This window comes from Erinaceus europaeus, chromosome 10 (assembly GCF_950295315.1).
Source record: "Erinaceus europaeus chromosome 10, mEriEur2.1, whole genome shotgun sequence".
Classification (NCBI taxonomy): Eukaryota; Metazoa; Chordata; class Mammalia; order Eulipotyphla; family Erinaceidae; genus Erinaceus; species Erinaceus europaeus.
This window is the reverse complement of record NC_080171.1, coordinates 78986231-79009258: the sequence shown is the minus strand read 5'-3', so window position 1 is coordinate 79009258 and position 23028 is coordinate 78986231. Positions and strand designations below refer to the sequence as shown.

Sequence of the window (23028 nt, the reverse complement as noted above, 5' to 3'; positions counted from 1 at the left end):
CACCCACAGGGAATGCCCTCCTCCACCCCACACAGGATCCCTTCTGCTCAGTGCCAGACCCTTCCCTGTGGGTCCTGTCCCTGACTGGATTCTAGAATCTGTCCCATCCATTCCTGTATTCTAGGTTCTGTCACATTCACCACCAGGTTCAGGTTCTAGGTTCTGCTCTACCCATCCCAGGCCCAGGTTCTAGGCATGATCTCATTTCTCTTGGGCTAGGTTCTAGGTTCAGCTCCACTCATCCCTGGCCTAGATTCTAGGTTCTGTTTTAATTTAATTTAATTTTTTTGGCTCCAGAATTATCACTGGGGCTTGGCGCCTGCACTATGAATCTACTGCTCTTGGAGGCTATTTTTTTTCCTTTTTGTTGCCCTTGTTGTCTTCATTGTTGTTAATGTTATCATTGTTGGATAGGACAGAGAAATGGAGAGAGGAGGGGAAAACAGAGAGAGAGAGAGAGAGAGAGAGAGAGAGAGAGACACCTGCAGATCTGCTTCACTGCTTGTGAAGCGACTCCTCTGCAGGTGGGGAGCCAGGTGCTTGAACTGGGATTCTTATGCCGGTCCTTGTACTATGCACCATGTGCACTTAACCTGCCATGCCCCCCCCCCCCCCATTCTAGGTTCTATCTCATTAATCTCTAGCCCAGGTTCTAGGTTTTGTCTCATCAATCCCCTACTGTTTGAGGTTCTAGCCCCCCCCCCCCGGTCTGAAGTTCTAGGTTGTTTTCCCCAAGACTGGCTGCATTCTAGATTCTGTCCCACATGTTCCTGGTAAGGTTCTCTTTTCCGTCTTTTCTCTGTCACAATGGTTGGCTGCTAGGCTGGCTATTCTGGTCCCCAGACCTGTTGTTCACCCCTCCTTCCCTGAGTGCCTTTAATAGCAGTGAACTCCCAGGCCTACAGCAATGCCATTTCCAAGGATAAAGAAAGTATAAATATCTGATAGCACATGTGTGACTGCATCACTGAACAAGGACACACAGTAAGAGGGGTGTGTGCATGCAGGCGCACACACTCAAAGTTGAGAGGACAATGCGTCCTGGGGCACCTGGCTCAAGGGCCACACCATCTGCCTTCACTTCTTCCCTTCCTGAGACCCAGGCTTAAACTCTGAGGTCACCTTTGCTTCCTCTGTTCCTTCCTGTTTTCCAAGCCTTAGGACAAAGGGATACTGACAAGTGTCCTCAGACAGGGAGTTTGAGGGGGACACAAGGGACAGTAGATGGGGGTTGGGGACTTGAGCCCAGACCAGGTCAGACAGTGACATGGGCAGGAGACAGTCATGGGTGACCTGACTCTCAGGAAGCACCTGCATGGTGAGTCTGCTGGAACAGGCTGGGCTGGCTGGGATCCCTCCCTCCTCTGCACTGTGACTGCAGCCCCATGGGGCCGTGCCTGTGGTGACAGGCTCCTCCACACCCCAACGTGCCCAGCAGCTCTTCTCACCATACTCTTCTCCCCTCAAGATTTCGGGGGCGATGTAATTCGGGGTTCCGCAGAAAGTGCTGGTTGTGTCACCAGGGCCCAGGCCTTCCTGTTGGGACACAGCCAGTTACTGGGAAGGAAGAATGGAAGGAAAGAGACCCCAGATGTGCCCTCCGCCCTGTGTGTATGTGTGGGGGTTGGCTGGGCTGACCCAGCCTTGGGCGACCTCTTCACTGGAGACGAAAAGCAGGCAGTTCTGGCAGGTCCTGGAGTCCTGTGTATGGGGGGGAGGGGGGAGGGGCAGAGCTCACCTTGCACATGCCATAGTCTGTCAGCTTGATGTGGCCGTCAGCATCCAGCAGGACGTTGTCCAGCTTCAGGTCCCGGTAGATGATCCCTCTCTCATGTAAGAAGTTGAGGGCAATGCAAATCTCAGCTGCATAGAACCTAGGAGAGGAAGGCCCTGGCATCAGGTAAGGGGCCTGCACAGAGGCTGCAGGCAGAGTGGGCAGCATACCGTGCTGTCCCTTCTACCCTAAATCCATGTGCACACAGCTTCAATCAATGGTCATGTGACTCCAGGGCCTTGCAGCCCGGGACCACTGTCCAGGACACACAGCCAGGCCGAACCTGGGGTGTGAGGCTGTGTCAATGAAGCTGCTGCAGAAACTGTATGAGGGACCTCCAGTTCAACTATCACCATGAGCCCTGGTGTCCCCTCGGGCCAGGGGCTGGGGCAGCTAAGGGTACTCTGTGTTCCCAGCAATGTGACCACAGCAGCTGGAAGGAGAAAACAACCAGTGTCCACTCAAGGGTGATACAGTGGGTTCCTGGGTGTCACTGCTACAAAAAGAAGAGCCAGCGGGATGGCCTCAGGGACACTGCTCAGCAGCAGCAGCCAGACACCAGGGACAAGCCTTGAGTGATGACAAGATCCCTGGAGAATGACAGCCCTGGAGACGCGAAGGGGGTGGGCTCCAGGAGGGGAGTTTATGGGGAGGATGAGAGGATGGCGGAACTCATGTAGCAGTTAAGTGTGCGCCCAAGGCCACGGAGCTGCACATAGACTTGGTGGGGGCCTATCTGTTTTGTCGGCCACCAGCTGGAAAGGGATGGAAGCACACAGTTCTGGACTGAGTGCCTGCCTCAGGTGGCTTGCAGTGCAGCCTGGGTTTCTCTTAAAGTGAGGAAATGAGAAAAAGGGGACACATGGAAAACAGGAAGGAGGAGGAGGGAGCAAAGCCCAGCAGCAGGGCAGGGGCCCTACAGTGTCATGGGAACAGACAGGCTCTCTGGGCTGGGACAGCCTGCACTGTCTGAGCCAGGATCCGGGGTACAGCTCAGGGTGGAGGGCATTTCCTCTGGGTGTGACCGTGGGAAAGCCAGCCCATCCCACCCTGCACCCCAATTCTCCCCTTGGGACTGGCATTCAGGAGGCTTCCAGCCTGCCAGCTGTGTGGCTCTGGGCTGTCACATGACAGGACCTCTTCCCTGCTAGTATCAGGGTGTCACTGCCTTCCTCTCCACCAGGATGCCACAATGGGGTGGTCCCTGCCAGCACCCACCTGGCGTGCTCCTCTGGGAGTTTCCTCTGCTTCTGCATGTGGAACATGAGGTCACCACCATTGACATACTCGATCACCAGGAACAGCCTGAGCCAGAGGGAAGGAGGGTGGTCAAGGTTCAGGAGCAGCTGGCCCTGTGGCCAGCTGTGCCCCCTTGCTCAGTTCCAACTCTGATGCAGTGAAACTCTGAGAAGGGACAGATCACTTCCACTGGCTTGTTGGAGTGATGAGAGGGGGAAGCAAGATAGAGTAGAAGTGAGAGGCGGGGTGGGGAGGTACAGGATGGCAGAGATGGGGTTAGACCCATTCTGGGGCTGGGGTGAGATGGCTTGGTGTTACAGGAAGCCCAAGAGTAGGTGCAGTGCACCAGAGAAGGAGATTGGGGTGCTGATATGGGCAGGGACCCTGGGGTCTATAGAGCCAGGGAAGGGGGGTTGGAGCCTGTGGGAGGGGTGGGAGGATGTGACTACGTGGGCCACAGCCAGGAAGGTAGGTGGGGTAAGAGGAGGGAACTAGGGCAGGTGACTTGGTCCCCAGGTTTCCCCAGGCCACCAAGCAATGGGTCACAGACTCCCTCCACATTTAATAAGATTCTGCTTTCAAAATTAAATTCACATGCGATTTTCCAGAAATACCCCAGCAGGGCAGCTTCTGAGTTTCTAGGTCACTGGCTTCTGGAGAGGGAGGAAGGGAGGCCAACCCCTGCATGTGCTGGGTTCCCTGCAGGCTCTGGGTGCTGTGGGAGACAACTGGGGTGGGGGGAGCAGAGGAGTAGCTCTGAAGGACTCAACTGTGAATGACCTACTTCTTGAAGGCTGTGGGGGGGGGCATGTGGTCGTGGGGGGCATGTGGTCATGGTGTGTCATGGGGACACCATGACAAGCTCTTCATAGGGAAGGGCTGCCAGCACCCAGTACAATAACAGAGGACAGTAGTCACAGCATCATTCATGGACACTCAGCACCTGCCCACCTTCACCCCATCCCCCCCTACAATGGCCCCCTGGACAAAGACCTGAGGCCTGAACATAGTGGAAAAGTTTGTTAAAGGCAAAACTTTGAGACTTCAAAGCACAGGACAGGACTGGAAGACAGCTCACTAGTTAGAGCACACTCTTTACAACAGGAGAGAGAACCTGGGTTCAAGCCCTGCCACCACATTGGAGCACTGAGCAGTGGGGAAAGGGGACACTTCATGTGTGGTGGAACAGTGCTGCAGTGCTTCTCCTCCTTATCTCTCTTTAACATTTTATATATTAGAGAAAAATTGAGGGAGGAGGGAAAGATAGAAAGGGAGCGAGAAAGAGGGAGGAGGGAGAGATAGAAAGGGAGCGAGAAAGAGACACTTGCAGCAATGCTTCACTGCTTGTGAATCTTCCCCCCTCTACAGGAGGGGACTAGGGGCTTGAACCTGGGTCCTTGTGAATTTTTTGCCTCCAGGGTTATCATTGGGACTTGGTGCCTGCACTATGAATCCACTGCTTCTGTAGGCTATTTTTTCCCTTTTGTTGCCCTGGTTATCACTGTTGTTGTTGTGGTTATTATTGTTGTTGTTATTGCTATTGTTGTTGGATAGGACAGAGAGAAATGGAGAGAGGAGGGGAGACAGAGAGGGGGAGAGAAAGACACCTGCAGACCTGCTTCACCGCCTGTGAAGCAACCTCACTGCAGGTGGGGAGCCAGGGGCTTGAATTGGGATCCTTAAACTGGTCCGTGTGCTTCACACCATGTGTGTTTAACCCGCTGCGCCACTGCCCAGCTCCACCTTGTGAATTTTAATACATAAGCTCAACTGGGTGTACCACTGCTTAGTCTCTCCTTATCTCTCTCTCTTTGTTTTTTCTTTCCCTCTGTCTTTCACTTCAGAAAAAAGAAAATTTGAGTCTACTGAGAGCAGTGGAATTGTGTAGGCACACAGCCTCCGTGAAACCTGGTGAGAAAACAAAACAAAACAAGCATACACACAAGATGACCAGGAATCGTGTGGAGGGTCTCTTCAGACTACTCCCCTATGCCTGGGAAGGCTTTTGAGTTCCTGGTCCATATATATGGGGGGTGGGGAAAAGGGAGGGGGAGAAAGGGAAAGAGGGAAAAAGAGAGAGAGGAAAGACAGATCACAGCACCAAAGCTTCTTTCAATGCAGGGAGAGCTGCTCTAGAACCTGGGTCACACACACAGCAAAGCAGCAAACTATTGAAGTGAGCTATTTTGCTGGCCTTATATATAGATGTGTTAAAGTGAGCCAATAGCTTTATTTCTGCAGGGTGCTGTGGAGAGGCATCTTTTTTCTTTTTCCTCCTACAGCATGAGAGTCTCACTGCATAGCCATTATGCTGTCTCCCCTGCCCTGTATACTTTAACTTTTAACTGTATACTTAGTGAGTGAGAGTGGGAGGAGAGAGAGAGACAAGAGAGCCCTGAGCCACATGAGCATGGCCTCGGTGCACATGCAGGATTTCACATGCCTGCCTCTGACCCACTTGTGCTGATGCTATGTAATAAGAGCCTTCATGACAGGGCAAAGCCATTTTTCTCTCTCTTTTTAAAAAATTTATTTACTTATTTTGCCTCCAGGGTTATTGCTGGGGCTCGGTGCCTGCACTACAGATCCACTGCTCCTGGAGGCTATTTTTTCCCTTTTGTTGCCCTTGTTTATTGTTGTTACTATTATTGTTGTTGTTATTTCTGTCATTGTTGTTGGATAGGATAGAGAGAAATAGAGAGAGGACGGGAGACAGAGAGGGGAAAGAAAGACAGACACCTGCAGACCTGTTTCACTGCTTGTGAATCGACCCCCCTGCTGGTGAAGAGCCGGGGGCTTGAACCGGAATCCTCACACTGGTCCTTGCACTTGACCTGCTGTGCTACCACCCGGCCCTTCTAAGGGAAGGCAAAGCCATTTCTAAGGAAGTAGAGACAAACTCTAATTCTGAAGGAAAACAGCAACACATTGCCTTCAATAAATTTAGGGTATGCTGGAAAACTAGGAAAAGAAGCTACTTATAGGTCAAGGAGTTCTTTGGAAAGATGAGATTTGCCATTTGGGTATGATTATCTCATTTCTTTCCAATTGCATTAGGAGAAAAGGCAGCACTAACACACGGAAATCTAGAACTTGATAAGGAAACCAAGAAACTCATAAAAAGAGAGAGGGAGAGATGGGAGGTGGTTTCAGAAGGGGCTGGGCAGTGGTGCTCCCAGTAGAGCATACACATCACCGTGTGCAAGGACCTAGGTTTAAGCCCTTGGTTGCCGTTTGCAAGTGAGGGAAGCTTTGTAAGTGGTGTAGCAGTGCTACAGGTATCTTTCTCCCTCTTTTTCTCCTCCTTCCCTCTCAATATCGCTGTCTCTCCAACAAATAAATAACAAATAGAAAAAGAAAATGATTCACTACTTCTTTAAAAGGAAAAGACAGGGGAGTAGGGCAGTAGCGCAGCAGGTTAAGTGCAGGTGGCGCAAAGCGTAAGGACCTGTGTAAGGATCCCGGTTTGAGACCCCGGATCCCCACCTGCAGGGGAGTCACTTCACAAGCGGTGAAGCAGGTCTGCAGGTGTCTCTCTTTCTCCCTCTCTGTCTTCCCCTCCTCTTTCCATTTTTCTCTGTCCTATCCAACAACAACGACATCAATAACAACAATAACTACAATAAAATAACAAGGGCAACAAAATAGAATAAATAAATATTAAAAAAAAAAGAAAGAAAAGACGGGAGTTGGGCGGTAGCACAGCGGGTTAAGTGCAGGTGGTGCTAAGCACAAGGACCAGTATAAGGATCCCGGTTTGAGCCCCCGGCTCCCCACCTGCAGGGGCGTTGCTTCACAAGCGGTGAAGCAGGTCTACAGGTGTCTTATCTTTCTCTTCCCCTCTCTGTCTTCCCCTCCTCTCTCCATTTCTCTCTGTCCTATCCAACAATGACACCAGTAACTACAACAATAAAACAACAAGGGCAACAAAAGGGGATAAATAATATTAAAAAAAGAAGAAAAGACAAGGCCAAGGTAGCTTTCTCTCTGTGTGCAGAGAAATGTCCATCATAGGAGTTTCAAGGAGCCATCTCCTTTTCTTTTTTCTTTTGTAATGTAGAGCACAGCTCTGCTCTGTCTGATGGTCATGCTGGGGATTGAATCCAGGACTTTGGAGCCTCAGGCAGGAAAGTTGTTTTGCATTGCTATTATGCTGTCTCCCCAGCCCATGATGGGAAATAAGCCATTTCTTTTGGGCAGGGCACTGAGCCTGGATCCTGGAACTGGTGACCTGAGGGTCAGGGAATCTGTCTAGTTTGCCATATGTCACAGTGGCAGGATGGGCACCCCCCTCCTTCAGCAGGACCCCAGGGCTGAGGCCACCTTTTTCTGCAGAAGGGCCCTCACACCACTTTGGATGTTTCTTTAGAACGCATTCCCCTACCCCTGTCACCCCATCATCAGATGGTGATTCACTGTGACAATGTGGCACATGGTGACTCAGGGAATCCAGTGACAGTGCAGTATCCACAGAGTGAAAGGCCTGGGGTGCCCTCTTGCTCATGGGCACTGGGGTTGAGTGTGACAAGTTCTTGCACTGGAGTTCAGGGAATGCTGACCCTGTGCCTATAAACAGGCTTGCGCTAGGTGGGGGGAGCGGTTGAGAGGTGATGCTCCAGCGCCTGACCAAGTAGTGAGGTTTGCATTTTAAGCATTTTCAGCAGTTCAGCCAAAAAGCAAGCACAAGTAGGCCATAAGCCACCATTGTCACCGGGTGTCAGAGGAACAAAGGCTGGTGACTCCCCCGTCCGCTGTCACTCAGCATCTGTACTTCTATTCTGAGTTGGCACTGTGACAGCAGTGACAAGGTAGCATCTGAAGGGTGAGGTGACTCATGTTCTTGGTGGGGTGGCGGGGGCCCTCTCAGGATAGTGGGCAACAACAGCCCCAGCCAGTCCCCCACCCCCACCTCAACACCCCTCTCTCAGCTCCGGGGCCTGGGTCCTCCTCTCCCCCCACCCTGAGTGGGCGTGGCACTGCATGGTCCCCAGCCACTATGGAGCATCTGACACACAGTGGCTGCAGAGCTGGGCCCAGTGGCATCTGGAGCCACCCCAAAGCAAGACCTGGGGCATCCCGGTCAGGGAGCCTCAAGCCAACCTTTGGAAGAGCATGGGACAAGAGGTGGGTGAGCTGTCAGAGTCCACTACAGAGCAGCCAGCTGATGGCAGATGTTCCATTGGCGGCCGGCCGGTCTCTCGTCCCTGAGCACACTGGAGGGAGGGGCTGTCCTCAGACAGCAGTTCAATGTGAGGGAGGAGGGAGCTATTGATAAGTCATTTGGCTGGACAGAGCTCACCTAGGACAGCACATATCTTGCCACATGTGAGGCTCTGAGTTCAAGCTCAAGCACCATGTGAGAGTGTCATGGATGGTATCGGGGGGGGGGGGCCTCCGGAAATAGTAGTGTGGTGCTGTGGTGTCTTTCCTTTCTGTCACTCTTGACAATAAAGTATAACAACATTCAGGGAGTCGGGCGGTAGCACAGCAGGTTAAGTGCATGTGGCATGAAGTGCAAGGACCGGTGGAGGGATCCCGGTTCGAGCCCCTGGCTCCCCATCTGCAGGGAGTCACTTCACTGGTGGTGAAGCAGGTCTGCAGGTGTCTATCTTTCTCTCCCCCCTCTGTCTTCCCCTCCTCTCTCCATTTCTCTCTGTCCTATTTAACAACAGCAACATCAATAATAATAACTACAACAACAATAAAAAAAACAAGGGCAACAAAAAGGGAAAATAAATAAATTAAAAAATTTTTAAAAAGAGGGGGCTGGGCAGTAGCACAGCGGGTTAAGTGCACGTGGCACAAAGTGAAAGGAATGGCGTAAGGACCCCGGTTCGAGCCCCCAGCTCCCCACCTGCAGGGGAGTCACTTTACAGGCGGTGAAGCAGGTTGCAGGTGTTTATCTTTCTCTCCTCCTCTCTGTCTTCCCCTCTTCTCTCCATTTCTGTCTGTCCTATCCAACAACAATGACAACAATAATATTAACAATAACAACGATAGACAACAAGGGCAACAAAAGGGAAAAAATGGCCTCCAGGAGCAGTGGATTCATAGTGCAGGCACTACGAGTAACCCAGCAATAACCCTGGAGGCAAAAAAAAAGAAAAAATATTAAAAAAAGAAAAGAATAACAATATTCAGTCACAGTCAAGGCCCCGATGCCACATTGAAAAGATGTCACTCGGGCCTGGGGAGATGATACGGTGTTTATATAATCGTTCATGCCTGAGGCACCAAAGGTCCAGGTTCAATTTCCAAGTCAGACCACTTCTTTTGTACACAGATGCCTCAAATTAACTATTCCAGGTGACTTTTCATTTGTTTCTGTTTCTTTTTCTTTTTTTTTTTTTTTTAACCAGGGCACTGCTCAGCTCTGGTTTATGGTGGTGGAGGATTGAACCTGGAACTTTGGAGCCTCAGGCATGAGAATCTTTTTGTATAACCATTATGCTATCTATCTCCTCTGCCTTCCAGGTGACTTTTCCATAAAGAGAGGGAGAGGGTGAGGGAGAGGGAGAGGGAGAGAAAGGCTGACTCCATAGCACTGGAGCTTCCCCTAGCGCCACTGTATCATTCCCATGTGGTTGCCTGGACTTGAATGGGTTGCACACATGGCCAGGTATATACTCCAACTGCCCCCTTATGCCACTTTAGCTTATCCATTCTGCAGGCATAGTGGCATTCTCCCCAGTTTTGGTGATTTCATGGTAAATTTAACCTGCACCATCATGTGTTTTTTCGAGAACACAGATGTTGTCTGTACTGAGAGCAGACCTGAACTCATACCACTAGCAACAAGGGGGGCTTGATGCTAAGCTGTGACATCAGGAGTCCCTGTGTCACTGTCCTGTGAGCTTAGCTCAGAGCTGAGTGGACGGGTCTGGCTGGACTCAGGGTGGACGACCCCACGCCCCTGTGACAACCTCACCCAGTGGATCCTGTGCCCCTCCGTGTCCTGACTCCTCTTTGTGGCTGCAGCTGCCCCTCATGGCCCAGAGAGCACCTGTCTCCTGCTGAGTGGGGTCACAGCCCTGTGCCTGATCAGGAATGGAGGGAATCCCCCTGTCTTACAATTCCAGTAGCCACAGAGTCCAGGTGACAGCTGGTATACAGTGCAGTTGGGGGACCACCAGGAATAGGCCTGACACCTCCCTATGTCCAACAAAGGCTCAAAGGCTTGCATCCCTGCCAGGGTTCAAGCAGGACCCCAACACGTGGGTGTGACAAGGAGCAGAGCCCAGGGCATACAGGAGCATGTGCAGGCCTGAGTGCACACACACACACGCACACACACACACACACACACACACACAGAGATTCTGGCCTCATGTACCCCATGGTGCCTAAGGGGTGTTCCTCTAGTTCTAGCCCTGGAGGGGAAAGTGGGCAGGGCCAGCAGTGCTCAGGTGGCCTGCTGAGAGGAGGGCAGGAACTCGAACCCAGGAAGGGCCTCTGGAGCCTGTGCTTATTCTACCCAGAAGGCCATCACACCCCTCCACCATTCATGTAGCTCTGTGTGTGTGGGATTCAAACCAAGGGTTTAGCATAGTAGGTGTGTGCTCTCCCTCAGCCAGCTCTGGCCTCCTCCCCAAAAGGCTAAACAGCAGATACACTGAGTACTCTAGGTCAGTGGTGACATACCCAGTTAAACACACATGTTATCAGGCTCCCACCTGTAGGGGAAGCTTCATGAGTAGTGAAGCAGAGCTGCAGGTATTTCTCCCCTCCCTCTTTATCTCCCCTACCCCTCTTAATTTCTCTCTTCTAAAAAAAATAAAATAAAGAAAAGAAAAGAAAGAGGTAAAAAAAAGGTGAATTTTGGAGCTAGGGAAATAGGTTGGTTGTTATGGGGAAAAAAATGTCCAAATACTACTCAGCTATAAAAAAAGGTGACTTCACCATTTTCAGCCAATCTTGGATGGACCTTGAAAAATTCATGTTAAGTGAAATAAGTCAGAAACAGAAGGATGAATATGGGATGATCTCACTTTCAGGCAGAAGTTGAAAAACAAGATCAGAAGAGAAAACACAAGTAGAACCTGAACTGGAATTGGCATATTGCACCCAAGTAAAAGACTCTGGGGTGGGGGTGGGTCCAAGAAGGATGACAGAGGACCTAGTGGGGGTTGTATTGTTATACGGAAAACTGAGGAATGTTATGCATGTACGAACTATTGTATTTACTGTCAAATGTAAAACATTAATTCCCCAATAAAGAAATTTAAAAAAATGTCCAAAGTTCCAGGTTCAATACCCTACATAACCATAAACCAGGGCTGAGCATTGCTATGGCGAAAAAAAAAAAAAGATTAATTCTTAGTTATTACATGTAAGAGAGGAAGAATTTCATGAGACAGAAAGAGAAACAAGCCTGAGTACTACTCTGATGAATACAGCACAGGGATTGAAAATGGGAACTCAAGCATGCAAGTCTAGTGCTTTTATCTTTTATCTTTTATTTTTTTGCCTCTAGGGTTATTGCTGGGGCTCAGGGCTTGCACCATGAATCCACTGCTTCTGGAGGCCATTTTTCCCCCTTTTGTTGCCTGTTGTTGTAGCCTTGTTGTGGTTATTATTATTGTTGTTGATGTCATTCGTTGTTGGATAGGACAGAGAGAAATGGAGAGAGGAGGGGAAGACAGAGAGGGGGAGAGAAAGATAGACACCTGCAGACCTGCTTCACCACCAGTGAAGTGACTCCCTGCAGATGGGGAACCAGGGGATCGAACCAGGATCCTTCCACCGGTCCTTGTGCTTTGCACCATGTGCACTTAACCTGCTACACTACCACCCGACCCCCGCTTTTATCTTTTTAAAAAATACTTATTTATTTACTTATTATTGGATAAAGACAGAATTGAGAGGGGAGGGGGAGACAGGAAGAGAGACAGAAAGACACCTGCAGTCTTACTTCACCACTTGTGAAGCTTTCCCCCTGCAGGTAGGGACCAGGGGCTTGAACCTACATCCTAGTGCACTTTAGTGTGCTCTTAACCAGTTGCACCACCACGTGGCCCCAGTCCATTGCTTTTATCAGCTGTGCTATTTTCCCACCTGAAACACACATAAACACACACACACATAAACACACACACACACACACACACGTTACCCTTGATCAACTCTGGTTGATTGGTATTGGTACCAGGGATCAAATCTGGGACCTCTTACAGCTATGTCTTCTACAGAACTGCAGTACTATCTCCCTGGTCCTCAAGCCAGCGAGATCTCCATGCAGAGAGATCCCTTTGAGTTCAGCTGATTCCCAACACCCCTCACTGCCTGTTTCAGTGTAAGGTTTTTAGTAAAGGCTCCATTGACAGGAGTGAATCAGAGATGACTGACCATGACACCAGCAAAGCCAGTTTGGTAACCCAGAAGAGCCCACAAACTTGGAACTGGGAGACCTCTAAGAGGGCAGAAACCTCATACCAGTTTATGCGCCCTGCACACTGCCAGGCAGGTGTACTGGGCACACAGAAACACCCCTGCTGCTTACCGGCTGGTGGTCTGGAAGCAGGAGTGCAAGCCAACCAGGAAGGGGTTGCTGGATGCCTGCTCAAACACATGCTTCTCCGTCTGCACCCAGTCTATGTCCTGAAACAGAAACCAGGGTGTCAGCAAGGCTTCCCAACACGGCATAGATGGGGGCAAGTGAAGCAGGGATGTCTCTCACTTCTGCTCTGGGGAGGGCAGTACAGAGATAAGAGAGAACGCCTATCAGGAAGTGCATCACAGACCAGAGACAGCATAGTAGTTGTGATACAAAGGGACTCTCATGCCTGAGGCTCTGAAGTCCCAGGTTCAGTCACCCACACCACCATAAGCCAGAGCTGAATAGTGCTCTGGTGAAATAAATAAATAAATAAATAAATGGATCACTGTTTCCACTGCTGTTAGTCACCCACTACCACCTGAATTATAACCATAATCACTATGGCTGGCCTGCCACCATCACCAGTTGTGTGCCAGCCTCTGGGCCCCAGGAGTCTAATATTATCACCTCCTCTGAGAACATGAGGAGGTGAGGTTATAGCCTTGGCAAACTGTGGCACTGCAGGCCTGTCTCCCCAGCGCTGGGGCTTCAAGGTTCTGGGGCTCCATCTTTACCACCCAGAGCAGAATAAAATGAAGCCTCCTCGAATTGGGAGGCTCCTCATCTGAAGCACTCAGGAAAGTGTATGTCCTCCAGAGAGCAGGACTCCCTTGGAGGTTTCTGGAAGCACAAGGGACACTCAATGACAGCCCCATAGGACCGTCTCTGAAGAACCCCCTCACACACAGCTCAGCCTATGTCCCAGACACCTCACACTCACACATTTGTGCTTCCACACACAGGGCAGTGGTCCGTAGTGTGGCATAAAGCTGCAAATTTATATTAATTTATTGGTAGAGAACCAGAGCATCATTCTGGAACATGGGCTGCTGGGGGTCAAATCAGGACATCGAGCTTATTCATTCTGGTGACACACTGGACATTACTTATTTATTTTTTCTTTTTAAAATTTTATTTATTATTAGAGACAGATTGAGAGGGGAGGGAGAGAGACAGAGAGATACCTGCAGCTCTACTTTACCACTTGTGAAACTTTCCCCCTACATGTGGGGACTGGGGACTTGAACCTGGGTTCTTGCACGCTGATGTGAGCCCTTAACCAGGGGCACAACTGCCTGGCCCCCTCATTCTCAGTTTCCTGCTGGAAACTCCGCACACTGGACATTTATTCTCTTGAGTCCTGAGGCCAGAAGTCCCAGACCAAGGAGCTTGTGAGGCAGCCCCTCCAGAAGCCCCAGGGCAATATTTTTGCCCCACCCAGGGCTTGGGGTTCACTTCCACTCTCTCTGTGTGTTGACTTTTGTGTCCATCTGTCTTGAGTCTTTTTGCCTTTCTCTGACGTCCTTCTTTCCTTCCTTCCTCCCTCCCTTCCTTCCTTCCTTCCTTCCTTCCTTCTTGCCTGCCTTCCTTCCTTCCTTCCTCCCTCCCTCCCTCCCTTCTTTCCTTCCTTTTTCTTTCTTCCTTAGTCAGCTCTGGTTTATCGTGGTGCTATGGATTGAACCTGGGACTTCGGAGCCTCAAGCATAAGTCTCTTTGCATAACCATTATGCTATCTACCACTACTCTCTTTTTTACTTTCTCTAAAAGGACACTTGCCCTTGGATTCAGGGTTTACCCTGAGAACCCTGGGTGGATTTGTGGGTTTATTGTGCAGGCACCAAGCCCTATCAATAACCCTGGTGGCAAAAAAGAAAGAGAGGAGGGAAGGAAGGATGGAAAAAAGGAAGGAAAGACAGATTAAGGAGAATACATTTAAAAAATATTTATTCATTTATTCCCTTTTGTTGCCCTTATTGTTTTATGGTTGTAGTTATTACTGTTGTTGTTATTGATGTCATTGTTGGACAGGACAGAGAAATGAAGAGAGGATGGGAAGACAGAGAGGGGGAGAGGAAGACAGACACCTGCAGACCTGCTTCACAGCCTGTGAAGCAGCTCCCCTGCAGGTGGGGAGCTGGGGGCTCGAACCAGGCAGGATCCTTACACGGTCCTTGCACTTTGCGCCACCTGTGCTTAACACGCTGCGCTACCGCCTGACTCCCGATAATACATTTTTGTAGTTCGTCACTGGGGTCTTCACCACTCCAAGCCAGCTATTTCAGATAGAAAGAAAGTGACACAGAAAGAAATAGAGATACTAAAAGAAAGGCCTCAGTATCAAAGCTCACTCCAGTATAGTGGGGTCTGAGCTGGAACCTGGATCATACCCAGAACAAAGCAAAGGCACTATCCAGGTGAACTACCTTGTAGACCTGGTAATTGTGTCTTTCTCCTTCTTTCTTCTTTTTCTTCTTTCTTTCTTTTTCCTTTTTTTTTTTTTTTTCCTCCAGGGTTATTGCTGGGGCTCAGTGCCTGTACTGCAAATCCACTGCTCCTATAGGCCATTTTTTCCCATTTTGTTGCCCTTGTTGTCATTATTGTTATTGTTGCCATTGATGTTATTGTTGGATAGGACAGAGAGAAATGGAGAGAGGAGGGGAAGACAGAGAGGAAGAGAGTAAGATAGACACCTGCAGACGTGCTTCACCGCCTGTGAAGCGACCCTCCTGCAGGTGGGAGGCCGGGGGCTTGAACCAGAATCCTTCCACTGGTCCTTGTACTTTGCACCACCTGTGCTTAACCCGCTGCGCTACCGCCCAACCCCCTCTTCTTTCTCTTTCTGTCCTTTTTATTGCCTGCTTGTTTCTGGGGCTCAGTACCTGCAGCATGAACCCACTACTCCCAGTGGTTTCTTTTTTTTTTTTTTTCCCATCGTGATAGATCAGAGAGAAACTGAGAGATAGCGGGGAAGATGGAGAGGAAGTACTTGAGGAGCCGGGTGGTGATGTACCTGGTTGAGCGCACATGTTACAACACACAAGGACCCAGGCTCAAGCCCTTGGTACCTACCTGCAGAAGGAAAGCTTCACAAGTTGTGAATCAGGACTGCAGGTATCTTTCTCTCTCCCTCTCTATCTCCCCTATCAATTTCTCTCTGTCTCTATCCAATAATAAAAATTTTAAAACATGCTACAATGCACAAGAACCCCGGTTCAAGCCCCTGGTCCCCACCTGCAGGGGGAAAGCTTGACAAGTAGTGAAGCAGGCGCATGGTTGCCGGTGTCTCCCTATCTCTCTCCCCTCTCCATATCTGACTATCTCTATCCAATAAATAAATAAAAAGATAATAAAAAAACTTTTCTTTAACAAAGAGAGGAAGTATACTTGCTTCACTGCTCATGAAGCATCCTCCTGCAGGTGCCTGAACCTGCAGTTCGGTGCTTGAACCTGGGACTTACGCATAGTAATGTATGCACTTAGCCAGGTGTGCCACCACTTGGCCCTTTGTAAATGCATTTTCTTCTGTTAAAAGAAGGTACATGAAGCCAGAATCCAGATTCTGAGTCTAGCATGGTAACTGCAATTGGCAGGGGCACCTCTCTCAGTGTCCCAGGCTCACAGTGGTGTCAGCCTTCATATGACAGCTCACTGTAGCCTTCATGTGACTTCCTATGTGACAAGCATCCCCTGCACACACATCCCCTGCAGGGACACATCCTGCACACACACCCATGCACACATCCTGTGCACATACACTTTGTGCTCATAGCCTGCATACAGACGCACACGCACACACACACACATACATGCCCCCAAGGAAGGCACACACCTCATCATCATGAACCAGTTCCTTCTTCACCACCTTCATGGCGTAGATCTGGTCGTTCTTCTTGAGCCGCACCAGCAGGACCTTGGCGTAGCTGCCACGCCCAATGACCCTGATGAGGTCAAAGTCCTGCAGCCCGAGCCCCTGGGAGATCTTGATGCCATCCATCCCCTCAATGACTGGCTTGAGGTCCTGAGGGCACCAGGCGACAAGAGGCAGCAGGTGAGACAGGGAGTTGGCCAGTGGTCATGTCCCAGAGCCCAGATCTGGCACCCCAGCTGAGCTCACCACACAAAGACATCCCTTCCCCATCCTGGGTAACTGCTTGCTGAAGATCAGCGATAGATCTGAACATACCAAGACAATGTACACATTTCCAGAACTCTCTCAGAAAGAAGCTCATGTGAGGGCTGCTCAGTGCAGCACCCACATTACCATGCGCAAGGACCTGAGTTCGAGCCCTGGCTCCCTACCTGCAGGGGAGTCTTCACAAGTGGTGAAATAGGTCTGCAGGTGACTCTTTATCGCCCCCTCCTTCCCCTCTTCCCCTCTCAATTTCTCTCTTTGTCATATCCAATAATATTGAAAGAAAACAAGGGGCACGGGCAGTGGGTTAAGTGCACATGGAGCGAAGCACAAGGACAGGCGTATGGATCCCGGTTTGAGCCCCATGCTCCCCGCCTGGTGAGGGGGTCACTTCATAAGTGGTGAAGCAGGTCTGCAGGTGTCTATCTTTCTTTCCCTCTTTCTGTCTTCCCCTCCTCTCTCCATTTCTCTCTATGCTATCTGGAAACAACAAGAACAAGGGCAACAAAAGGGAAAACATAGCCTCCAGGAGCTTTGAATAGCAGTGCAGGCACGAACCCCAGAGATAACCCTGAAGGCAAAAAAAAAAAAAAAAGGCAGCTGGGAGTGGTGGATTTGTAGTGCTGGCGCAAAGCCCCTGTTGACAATAAATAAATAAACAAACTTAGGAATTTTTACCTTAAAATTATTTTTCTCCCAGAGGCCTGCTAATCTTTGCCATATGGTGGTGCTGAGGATTGAATCGGGAATTTTGGAGCCTCAGGCATGAAAGTCTTGCGGAACCACTATGGTCTCTGCCCACTTCAGCTTATAAGTGTGTAGAAAGAACATTTAAATTCCCCATGAGCCACTCTGTCCACTCACCTCAGAATCATCTTTAATGTCATGTTTCCGGGATGAAGAAATAAAAGCGACTGGTAGAGAGAAGCAAAGGACATCACAGTGTGCTGTGGGACCTGACATGCTCTTGTCCTTTGGGCTCCAGAGTCCTGGGGCCAGCCAGACCTGCTGGCTTTGACCCTCTGGGTCCTGGGGACATGCATCTGTGGAGAGTTTCTCCAGCTGAATGTTAATACAGAAGCAACTAGTCAAGGGCTTTGGGTGCCTGGCCTTACAGAGTAAGGCTTTTAGAGTAACTGGATATATGAGGTGGTTGGTAGTTGTTAGGAGTCCCCTATGTGAGGTGCTGTGCTAAGTGCTTTAGGTTCTCACTGATTTCCCCCCAGAGGCTAGAACGCACATTAATCATAGGAGAGTTCTCTCACGCACCCCTGTACTGGGAAGTTTAGGGCTTGGCCACCAATACCAGCAGCCCTCTGCCACCCATACTTAAAGATCCCACAACAATCCAGGAGTCTCTGTAAAGCCCCGCTCACCATCCAGTTGGTCTTCCCAGAAGGTGTGCTCTGAGCACCCTGTCCTGGCAGCAGTGGCACTAAGTTCCATCCAGAAACCCCCAAGTTGAGCAGAGAGTACCCCTCCACCAGAATCCCAGGGAAGTGACCAGAGAAGGCCGCCAACTTGTGCCATCTCTGGCCAGGGACTAGGTGACCCTAGGTAAATGAGTACCCCCATCCCTTGCCCCGAGTTCCAATCCTGTTGGCAGTGCCCAGGGGAGGAGGTGGCAGCTGGGGAGAGAGAAGGTCAAGGTCAGGGGCAGCACCTACTTCCATCGGTCTCCTCGGAGGCCAGGTCCACGCCGTCATTCTTGTCATCTACTGGAGGTTCCTGGGAAGGCATGACAGAATCCTGCCAGAAACATGGGCATTAGCACGTGATGGGCAGGAAACACGTGCCATGCGCCCCAGTGCACACACAGGTGACACTGCTGCACAGGCCACCCCAAGGTCACCTGCTCCCAGAGGCTGTGACCACAAGGCACGAAAGCCTGTGCCTTATTTGGGGACGCTTCAAAAGATGGGTGTCTAGGCATGAGCCTCCTCCATCTCTCCTATACACCTGGGCCCTGCCCCCTGGCTCCATGCCAGGATATCACAGTCCAAGTGCCCTGGACTGGAGCCTACATGTTTCATGTAGGTGTGATGTGAAGCCGAGAACTCATGGGGGTACGGGGGGGGCATGTTCTTTGTGGTCTGGGCAGCTTTGGCTGGAAGGGTCTCTTAGTAGACTGCCATCTCACCTACACCAGTGCTCTGGCCAGTACTGGGGTGAAGCCGAGTTCTCAGCCAGCTCCAGGAGCTGGCACCCTGCCTCCTGGAGTATTCCTCCTTATGCTGCAGCTGGGCACCAATAAGCGAGCCCTCCTGGATGTGCCCCATGCCTGCCAAGGTCCCAGGGGACTCCTGGCTCTGTCCGAGCCCCTGGTGCAGTGACACAGTAGGGCCTGGGTACTTCAAGTCCAGGGTTACAGGCAGCAGCTGGTGCACATGGTGTGTATGTGAAGGCCAGGGCCTGACTGCCAGAGCATGAGGTCTCTTATGTCTACAACTCCCTAAGGCTGTGCCTAACTGCTGCACACACAGGGCACTTCTAATTCCCAGCCCTACGCCAAGCAGTCCTGGGCAATTTTTCAGGGATGCCTAAAGATGAAGTGTCATGAGCCTCTACCATTTCTCCCACTTCCCCACACTGACAGTGTGCTGGTCAGAAGCTCGGACCCACAGGCAGTCCCTCTGAGCACCGCACTCCCCTGCCCACCTGGCACTCACCATATGCCTTCTGCAGGTCAGCGGGACGAGCACGTGGCAGCGTTTATGCACCAGCAGCTTGCAGTTGATGCACCTGTAGCCCTGCCTGGCGAGGCCCCATATCCTCTCACTGCATTGGCCGCAGTACGCTCTCTGCCAGGACAAGCATGCTAGTCAGCGCTGGGCACCTACAGCTCAACCTTTCCAGGAAGATGCAGCCCAGCTGGGGAGCACTGGACATCTCTGGTTTGCCCAGGCTGGGGTGAGAGGTGCCCAGCCACCTTGCACTGGGTCCTGCCTGGTCTCAGCAGGTGCTGGGGAATTACCTCCCCAGGCCACTGACACCAGTGACCACAGGAGGAGGTCAGTACCTGCTGAGGGTATTGGGGAGCCCATTGGGTGAGTGGGTAGGGACCCCTGTCTGGAAGGAGCTGTGGGCAGAACAGTTGTGGGGCCTGTGTCAGGGGAGAGTTCAGATTTCAAGGAATAGGGCATTCTAGTTTCACCCTCACCCCATCATCTCATCAACCATGGAGAAAATGACTTTGGGGGGGTGTCCCTAATGGGTCACAGTTGTGAAAGGATACAGGCGGTGAGCATTTAGCCTGCTTTCCCTCAGGACTCTGGAAGATGTTAAACAGTCAGTTGTTCTTTCTGGTTCCAGTCAATTTAAAGTGAATGGTGACCATCATCTCACTTGGTGATGTTTGCAGGGTCAGGGCTTTAAGGAATGGTGAGGAAGCATGCCCTTGAATCAGGGGCTAGGAGTCCAATGTCATTGTCACAGCCACTTGGGCAGGTGCACTCACAGCCAGCAGCTGTTTCCCAGCCAGGCCTCCAAAAGGGATGAGCCAGCCTTCGATGCAGGGGTGAAGGGCAGTGTTTCCATGTGGGAAGGAACCTGGGACCATGCCAGGCACACAATGAAACTCAAGAAACAGGTGCTGAAGAAAAGAAAACCCCTCACAGAAATGTGTGTGTGCGCACACACACCTGCACTTGATTTCGATGACAGGAAAGAAGCTTTTCTGCACCCTCCACACTACTTTAACCATTTCATAAGGGTAACTTCTCTAAGAAGGGTCTGGGATACAGAAGAGTCCAGCAGGGACCCTGGGGAATCCCACGCATGGGCCCCTAGCATCAGCTAATCTCATTTAATTCTGGCCTCAACACCTGCACTCACGGAGCTCAACCACCCAAGAAAAAAATCAGAATTAAAAGAGCTTTGGGCACCAAGACCTGCTTCCATTCTCTGCAGTTCCAGCCCCATCAGGCAGCAGTCACTATTTCTGAAAGTGCTTAAGTTTCACTCATCCTTTCTTTCTTTATAAAATATTATTTATTTGTTAGAGACAGAAATTGAGAGGGAAGAGGGAGATAGAAAGAGAGACAGAGAGACACGTGCAGCCCTGCTTCACCACTCATGAGGCTTCCCCCTGTAGGTGGGGACTGGGGACTCAAACCCAGGTCCTTGTGCACTGTAATGTGTGCACTCAACCAGGTATGCCACCACCTGGCCCGCTGAAGTTGCTTAAAAGTCTTTTTTTTTTTTTTTTTTTACCAGAGCACTGATCAGCTCTGGTTTACAGTGGTGCAGGGGATTGAACCTGGGACTTTGAAGCCTCAGGCATGACAGTCTGTTTGCATAACCATTATGCTATCTACCCCTGCCCATGTTTTTTAAAAAATATTTATTTATTCCCTTTTGTTGCCCTTGTTGTTTTATTGTTGTAGTTATTACTGATGTCATTGTTGTTGGATAGGACAGAGAGAAATGGAGAGAGGAGGGGAAGACAGAGAGAGGGAGAGAAAGATAGACACCTGCAGACCTGCTTCACCACTTGTGAAACGACTCCTTTGCAGGTGGGGAGCCGGGGTCTCAAACTGGTATCCTTATACCAGTTCTTGCGCTTTGCACGACCTGCACTTAACCTGCTGCGCTACCGCCTGACTCCCAAAAGTCATGTATATATATATATATTTTTTAATTTTTTAAAAAATATTTATTTTATTTATTTATTCCCTTTTGTTGCCCTTGTTGTTTTATTGTTGTAGTTATTATTGTTGTTGTCGTTGTTGGATAGGACAGAGAGAAATGGAGAGAGGGAGGGGAAGACAGAGAGGAGGAGAGAAAGACAGACACCTGCAGACCTGCTTCACCACCTGTGAAGCGACTCCCCTGCAGGTGGGGAGCCGGGGTTCGAACAGGGATCCTTATGCCGGTCCTTGTGCTTTGCGCCACCTGCGCATAGCCCGCTGCGCTACCGCCCGACTCCCGTCATGTATATATATTAATGAGAAATATAGGAAGAGAGAGAGAAAGAACCAGACATCACTCTGGTATATGTGCTGCTGGGGATCCAACTCAGGACCTCCTACTTGAGAGTCCAATGCTTTATCTCCTATGCCACCTCCCAGACCACAAAGTCATGTTTTTTAATATCATGTGCTAAAAATTCTTTTCCTAATTTTCACCCCACACCTTGACTTGCAATGCTTGGGTTGTATCCATAGCCACTCAGTGTCCTTTGTTCCAGAAGCCCTCCCATGGGGTTGAGAAAACCACTTTGGGTGAGGCAGGCTTCATTTGATTTTTTTTTTTTTTTTGCCAGAGCACTGCTCAGCTCTGGCTTATAGCAGTGTCAGAGACTGAACCTTGGACCTCGGAGCCTCAGGCATGAGAGTCATTTGCAATAACCGTTATGCTGTCTCCTTGGCCCCCTTCCAAAGTTTCTTTCCAATCTCTATTTGAAGTGTTATTATCCCAGGAACTATGCCATTAACTGAACCTAAAACTCAAGGTCCTACTTTCGAAGCCTATAAGAACAAGCAGATAGGAAACATCATTTCCCATCTCTTTCATGCTGCCAGATGGGCCCCACTGGATGCCTAGTTACATGGTCTGTCCACACCATCATGTGGTCTGCTGGTCTGCTGAGGTGTCTCTGGTCCCAAATACCAGGACATAACAGGACAAGTGTTCATGCCCTGGGCACCAGGTAAGTAGAGAGAATGGGGGGAGGTGTCAGTGGGGACCCATGTCTGAGGGCAGTCTGTCTCCACCCATCACAGGAGGTGTGCACAGCAGCCCTGGGGCCTGGTCTCACCATGCTGCTTCTCTCCTTCATTTCAAAAGGGGTGGGCACATGCTAAGCCCCTGACCTCCTCCTTCATGGCCTTGACATTGGCCAAGGGCAACTGCAAGCTTCAGACTGGCTCAGTCCCAGGGCATGTGCTTCACGAATGAGGCTCCATGCCATTGTGGTTAGATCATGCCAAGCCACTCTCAGCAAACACAGCCCCTGCTCTCAGTGCTCAGAACACAGCTCTTAGATAGTGTCTTGGGTCACACTGCCAATCCCAGGGGGGCTGCCTTCCCCCCCCATATTCTCCTGTTTCCTGCAGCTTCACTGCCTAAGGGAGCAAGTGAATTCCAGGGGACAGTCTCAGCCACTCTCTGCCACCTGGCCAGTCTGCTTGCTGGGGTGGCCAGCCAGTGTGAAAGGAGCAGGTGTCCACTGAAAGCCAAGCTTTCCAAAACTTTCTGACAGCATCCAGGGGCCCCATCCTATCTGCCCAGGACCCTGGTCTGGCCGGAACCCATTAGGTACACAGAAGTCACTGATGACAGTCAACTGGTTTGGATTCTAGGTAAGAGTGAAGCAGGTGACTTGCCTCCTAGGAACATGTGTTCCAGCCTCCCACCTTCAATAGCCATTTTCTTCCTGTCCATCTGTCACTTGTGCCTATTGTACCTCTGTCCTGAGGGTTCCATGCCACTAACTGCCTGGGGCATGTCCTGTCTTCACCAGCACCCAGCCTCCCTGGACACCTGACACCTTGAGGGACATGTGCT

At 50.5% G+C, this 23028-nt stretch overlaps 1 protein-coding gene across 1 annotated transcript in view; it reads right to left on the bottom strand.

The window, feature by feature from the left end:
• The window catches only part of LOC103119236 (protein kinase C zeta type), an 89494-nt gene that overhangs the window by 6818 nt on the left and 59648 nt on the right, over positions 1-23028 (bottom strand). Inside the window, exons 3-13 of the mRNA XM_060200791.1 lie at positions 19979-20070; positions 19682-19728; positions 19541-19600; positions 19191-19344; positions 18189-18270; positions 17386-17435; positions 16219-16407; positions 12513-12610; positions 2993-3079; positions 1739-1874; positions 1449-1536 (exon numbers count right to left, since the gene is read on the bottom strand). Of these exons, the coding sequence (XP_060056774.1) occupies positions 1449-1536; positions 1739-1874; positions 2993-3079; positions 12513-12610; positions 16219-16407; positions 17386-17435; positions 18189-18270; positions 19191-19344; positions 19541-19600; positions 19682-19728; positions 19979-20070 (1083 nt within the window). The remainder of the gene's footprint in view (positions 1-1448; positions 1537-1738; positions 1875-2992; positions 3080-12512; positions 12611-16218; positions 16408-17385; positions 17436-18188; positions 18271-19190; positions 19345-19540; positions 19601-19681; positions 19729-19978; positions 20071-23028) is intronic.